This window comes from Mytilus trossulus, chromosome 9 (assembly GCF_036588685.1).
Source record: "Mytilus trossulus isolate FHL-02 chromosome 9, PNRI_Mtr1.1.1.hap1, whole genome shotgun sequence".
NCBI lineage: Eukaryota > Metazoa > Mollusca > Bivalvia > Mytilida > Mytilidae > Mytilus > Mytilus trossulus.
In genome coordinates this window covers 31,214,381-31,221,243 of record NC_086381.1, presented here as the reverse complement: position 1 = coordinate 31,221,243, position 6,863 = coordinate 31,214,381, and the positions used below count along the sequence as shown (strand labels likewise).

Sequence of the window (6,863 nt, the reverse complement as noted above, 5' to 3'; positions counted from 1 at the left end):
AAAGTATACATAGCAAACACTACATCTCTTCCTTCTTTTTTTTAGATTTGAAAACATCTTGACATTTTTGTTTTACAAATAAAAATTGAACTACCCTATGTCAATTTTGTTTAAACATAAAAATTCAAATAAACAACATTGTCAATAATATGTCAACAACAACAAAAACATTTGTTATTAATACCTTTATAACATAAATCATATAACTTGTAATTGTTCATAATGGTACACATATTATTTCAAAACAAAATCGTCAAACTTTGACGGTAACTTTTTCACTCTGACTGGTCTATCTTTCATACTACAAGTTTCATCTTGACTAGAAATTAAACACTTATTTTCATCAAAATTACTAGATTCATTTAAATTCTCAAAATCATCTTTGTGACTTGAAATAATTTCAGACTCTGTATTAACTACATTTTTGTTTGCATCAAATTGTGAGCAAGATAAATCATTATTTTCTCTCTCAATAAATTTCTTTAAATGTGTCACATTTCTCCTGTATTGAACACCTTGGTCAGATTCAACCAATACACTATTTCCAATTTTCTCAACCACTTTAAAAGGGGATGGAACAAAAGGTGTAGACATTTTATTTCCACGGTCTTGCCTGACTAGAACTTGATCGGAGACACGAATATCACTCTCGCACGCACCACGACGCTTATCAGCATATATTTTTCCTTTTTCCTTTTGTTCGGCGTCTCGGTCGCGTACTTCAAAATCATTAATATTATAATCAATCAACTCAGGTAGCTTTGTTCTGATTTTTCTACCAAAAAGTAATTCGGAGGGACTTACTCCGGTTGTAGAATGAGCAGTACTACGGTACATTATAAGAAATTTATTCAATTCTAATTTCCAGTCGCGACCTTCGGCTTGCGCAATTTTAACACGCTTCATTATCGAACGATTTTGGCGCTCTACTTCGCCGTTAGCCTGTGGCCATAACGGAGTTGTTCTATGATGGACTATACCATGTTCGGACATAAAGTTCTTAAAATGTTGACTAACAAACTGGGGTCCATTATCGGTGTGAATTGATAACGGCAATCCATGAGTCAAGCAAAATTTTGAAATCAACGACGTAATATTTTCCGACGAAATATTCTTAGTAACAGCGACTTCAAAATAGCGGCTATAATAATCAACGAATACAAACATATAATGACTGCTCGGTAACGGTCCTAATAGATCAGCAGCTAAATGTTGCCACGGGGCAGAGGGCAACTCTGTACGCTTTAACGGTTCGGGTTTACTAGGCTGACTTACTAATTGACAACCGTAACAGCTTCGACAAAACTTCTCAATACTTTTGTCTATCCCTGGCCACCAGACCTTACTTCGTAAACGCGTTTTCATGACAACAATGCCAGGGTGACCTTCATGAGCAAGCTGAAGTACCTGTTCCCGTAAACTAATAGGTATCACGATACGAGTACCCCGAAGTACTAATTGACCAATAGCGCATAGTTCACTTCTAATAGGAAGATATTCTTTGAACTCGATGCGGTGCCACTGACTGTGAACAAGACATTCTCGGACAGCCTTTAATTCAGGATCATTCTCGGAAGCTCTTTCGATTTCACGTGTTGTCATCGCAACCGGTGTTGATTCTTGAGCTACAAATTTAACGTATTCCTCAGTTACATTTTCCTGATTGTCACGTGTTTTCCCTTCTTTGATCAAACGTGATAGCGAGTCAGCTATATTTTTCGGTCCGGGAATATACCGTACAGTATATGTATATGGTTGCATACGAAGAACCCAGCGCTCAATTCGAGCACATACTTTCGACTTTGTAGAGTAAATACACTCAAGCGGTTTATGATCCGTTAAGAGCTCGAACTGGCTTCCATAGATATAAACATGAAACCTTTCACACGCCCATACCAAGGCTAGAGCCTCCTTTTCGGTCTGCGAATATCTGCGTTCTGTATCGCTTAAACTCCTACTCGCGTAAGAAATAATGCGCATCTCACCGTTTTGTTCTTGTATGAGCACGGCTCCGAGTCCAACTGGACTAGCATCTGCGATTACCTTAGTCAGCGCCGACTTGTCATAATAACCTAAAGTTTCCGCATTGGCAAGACGACGTTTTAGCTCATCGAACGACCTTTGTTCATCTTTACCCCATGTGAACGTTGCATCTTTACGAGTAAGTGCACGCAGCGGAGCTGAAATAGTAGCTAAGTCAGAAATAAATCTAGCACTATAATTAACAAGACCTAAGAAACTACGAACTTCTGCTGAAGTTCTTGGCTCACGTGCTTCAACGACAGCTTTGACTTTAACATCTGCTGGCCCAATACCCCGACCAGACAAAACATGACCCATGAACACAACTTTTGACATATTAAATTCACATTTATTATTGTTTAAAGTAATACCTTTGTCTCGCAGTACCCTAACAACATTTTCAAGACATTTATCATGTTCAACCTGGTTACTAGCATGTACAATAATATCATCCATAATGTTATGAACACCCTCACAGCCCTGAAGGACTTGTTGCATGATATTTTGATATAATTCAGGGGCACAACTAATACCAAACATAAGGCGCTTATACCTAAACAACCCTTTATGAGTTACAAAAGTAGTTATTTCCCTAGACTCTGGTTTTAACTCAATTTGGTGATAGGCCCAAGTTACATCAAGCTTACTAAACACTTTACTAGAGTTCATATCTTGCAATAGTTCATCTATTGTTGGAATAGGATGTCGTACTCGTTTCACAGCTGTATTAGCTTGGCGCATGTCAACACATAGTCTGATGTCATCACCTGAACGTTTTGGCACGACTACTACTGGAGAAACCCATTGACTAGGTTCATTGACATGTTCAATTATATCTAAATCTAAAAGTTCATCTAACTTCTTGCCAAGTTTATCGCGCAGATTAAACGGTACCCTCCTCATAGGCTGAATAATGGGTTCAACATCTGGGTCGATAGGTATCTGTAATTGAAATGATTTCAATTTACCAACTCCTGTAAAACATTCTGGATACTTGTCCTTAATTGTTCCAGGTTCACTAACACTGTGAACAAGCTGCAGCACACCTAACTGTTCTGCTGTATTACGACTTAACAAAGCCTGACCTTTGCCTTCAATAACAACAAATTCAATATCATTTAAAGTTCTGTTGTTACATTGTACAGTAGCTGTAAATATCCCAGCGATTTTCAATGGTTCCTCACTGCCATATGCGAATAAACTCTTTGTAGACTTGGACGAAACACATTTCACATGATTATCTTTTAAATAATTCCATAAATTTATTCCCATGATGTTACATGATGCTCCAGAATCAATTATCATTTTCAAATTCACATTCCCTATATTGACAACAATATTATCACATACAGAATTTATCTGCTTTACACTGATCATGCTAAATACATATTCCTCATCATCCGTGTTATTCTGTGGTTGTTCAACAACTTGACGAATCTTTCCGTGTTTTGACTTATCCTTAGTTTTACAAACTTTATCAAAATGACCAACAATTTTGCACTTCCTGCATTTCTTCCCCCGAGCCGGACAGCTTGGGTCAGTCCTAATGTGACCTTCACGTCCACAACTGTAGCAAGTTGCTGTACATGTAGACTTGTTACCCGAATTAAAACTTTTGTTACCAGAATTAAAACTGTTCTTTCCATACTGTTTACCTTTTGACTGTACCATGTTCACTTGACCTTGACCTTCAATTGATTTTACAAACCTGTCGAGTCAGAAATGTCGAAATTCTGTATACCGCTAACATCTGGTAGTAAAACTGATCCCATTTTGTAATACAACCTTTAATTATCCTCGTCGCCAATTTAAATATAATGTTTGTGGCTAGCACATTCGGATTGAACCTGATACTGGCTTACAAACAAACACCATTGAAGGTACATCATTTATTACATAACCGGAAACTCAGCACATTGTATATATAACAGTACAAAGGGAGACAAGCAGTTCACATACATTGTTTCAACATATAACAGAGTTATCTCTCTTTCTATACTCATATACTAAAGTATACATAGCAAACACTACACTCATCAATATAGATCTCTGATATCTCATTGAAATAATCCCTAAAAAAAGGTACATCAAATACAAAGAAGAGGAAAATAAATTGAAAGTAAGCAATGATATCTTCTTCTTCTTCCGAATACGGGAGTAGACTCCTAGGTAGGAGTGTAAAACTTCCCGGAACTAGTGTGCTATGTACATATGGACTTAATTTAAAAACAATATGACAAAGAAAAATCGTTATCAATAACATATATACATTATGTACAGTGGCTTTAAAGTTTAATAAGTTGCTGTGGATCCTTCAAGTGTTAGAGTGGATATGCCACTTTTGAAGGATTCCAGGGTGTCAGACATACCTATTGCTTCAGGTAGTGAGTTCCAGTCCGAAATAGTGCGAGGATAAAATGAAAATTTATAGAAATCTTTATTTGTGGATATTTGCCTAAATTTATGTTTCCCCCTAGTGCGTCTATCAGAAATTGTTAAGTTGTCCTTAGGAACTTCCACTAACCCCCAATTTATTTTATACAGCATAGTTAATCTAGCCTTCTTCCTTCTAGATTCTAAATTTTCCCATTCCAATGATTTTATTAAATTTGAAACTGCTCCAGGTGATCTGTCTTTATAATCATTAAAGACAAACCTGGCTGCCTTACGCTGTACCTGCTCAACCTGAGTGATGTGTTGTTTTTTGTACGGATCCCAGACAGGGGAAGAGTATTCGACGACTGGACGGACAAGTGATGTGTACGTAAGGTTTTTAACCTTACGTGTGCAGTTTTTTAAGTTCCTACGAAGAAAACCTAAGGTCTTATTTGCCTTACAAGTAATATTGTCAATATGCGTTCCCCAATCAAGATCATGGCTTATAGTTACGCCTAAATATTTGCTGTCTTTTACTGCTTCTAAAATATGATTATGTAATATATAATCAAAAGTTGAAGGTTTACTTTTTTTAGAAATATGAATTACATAACACTTCTCAGGATTAAAATTCATTTGCCAATCCTCTTCCCATTTTACTAAACTAGACAAATCTTTTTGAAGTAATTGTGCATCAGAACTATTATTTACATTTCTATATAATAAACAGTCATCTGCAAAAAGTCTTGCATTGCAAGTTACATGTTCGGGTAGGTCATTTATAAAGAGTAAAAATAATGTTGGGCCTAAAACTGTTCCCTGAGGGACACCAGAATCAACTGCTAATTTTGAAGATTTTACACCGTTTAATAGTACTTGCTGTTGCCTGTCAGCTAAAAAGTCATTTATCCAATTTAAATTTTGATTTCTAATACCATAAAATTCTAATTTCTGGGCTAATCTTTTATGGGGGACTTTATCGAAAGCTTTGGAAAAATCTAAAAGTATGACATCTATTTGGTTACCATATCCCAATGATTTAGCAAGATCTTGTATGCTGATGATAAGTTGGGTCTCACAAGACCTTTTGCTTCTAAACCCATGCTGACTATCATTTAATATGTTATTAATTGTAAGGTGTTTCCTTATGTTGCTTGTTAAAATATGTTCTAAAATTTTGCAACATATTGCAGTTAATGAAACTGGTCTATAATTAATAGCGTTATGCTTGTCACCTTTTTTAAATATAGGTACAACATTAGCCTGCTTCCAATCATTTGGGATTTTACCAGTATCAATAGATTTTTGGAAAAAGAATGTCAAAAATGGAGACAATTCTTCTGCAAAATTATGTAAAAAATATGCTGGCAGATTATCAGGGCCAGTGGCTTTATGTGGATTTAAGTTTTTAAGTAATTTTAATAAGCCATTATTACTAATAAATATGTCTGGCATAGTGGGGTGGGGACTTGTACCTTTATTTGGCATAGAGGATGTATCTTCGGTTGTAAAAGCCTTTTTAAATTGTTCGTTTAGGATGTTAGCTTGTGTATTCGGCTCACTATACAATAAGCCATCCTTTCCTCTTAATGGTGACACTCCAGATGTTTCTGTTTTTTTACTTTTAATAAATTGCCAGAAAGATTTAGGTTTTTCTTCTAACTGGGGGCTAATTATTTCTTGCATATATGTGCTCTGGGCTCTTCTTATTTCTCTTTGAGCAGTAGCTTTTAACTTTTTATATTTATCTTTATGTTCTTGTTTACCAGTTTTTTTAGCTTTGTTGTAAGCTTTACGTTGCTTTTTACATAAATGGTCTATATCCCTATTTGCCCAAGGGTTGGTGTATTTAGATTTAGTGATTTTGCTTGGTACATTATCATCTATTATTTTATTACTACCTTCTTTGAATTTATTCCATAATTGGTCAATATTTAAATTTTCATTAGTCTGAGATATAAGTTCAGATATAAAATGAGATGTTACGTCTTTTATCTTTTTAATGTCTACCTTTTTCCATAAATAAATTTTATGTTGTGATTGTTTAGATCTTTGGGGCTTGCAGATTGCATCCACTAAAACAATATCATGGTCAGATATACCTGGTATAGATTTTATTTTTGTTATTAATGCAGGTTGGTTTGTGCAGAAAAGGTCAAGTATATTATCTTTCCTAGTTGGAAAATCAACCATTTGTTCAATGCCTAAGTTGTTAAGCATATCTATAAATGCTTCATTCAGCTCCTTAGGATACATTGAGCCAGATATATTTTGCTCAGGCCATTTTATGTCTGGAAGGTTAAAGTCACCACCAAGCCAGAAGGTGGAATTTTTAAATTTTAACTTAAGTTCATTAATTTCAATGATCATTTGTTTGAGATAGTCTATATCATTTTTATTTGGTGGTCTATATGCAGAAATAATAACTAAGGATTTAGTATCAGTTATATTAATTTGGGCAGCAA

General features: G+C 35.3%; 1 protein-coding gene across 1 annotated transcript; it reads right to left on the bottom strand.

Moving 5' to 3' along the window:
• Nucleotides 1-234: 234 nt before the first annotated feature.
• LOC134684549 (uncharacterized protein K02A2.6-like) lies at nucleotides 235-3,693 on the bottom strand. The gene has a single exon (XM_063543841.1). The coding sequence runs from the start codon at nucleotides 3,691-3,693 to the stop codon at nucleotides 235-237; it is 3,459 nt and encodes a 1,152-aa protein (XP_063399911.1).
• Nucleotides 3,694-6,863: the final 3,170 nt, after the last annotated feature.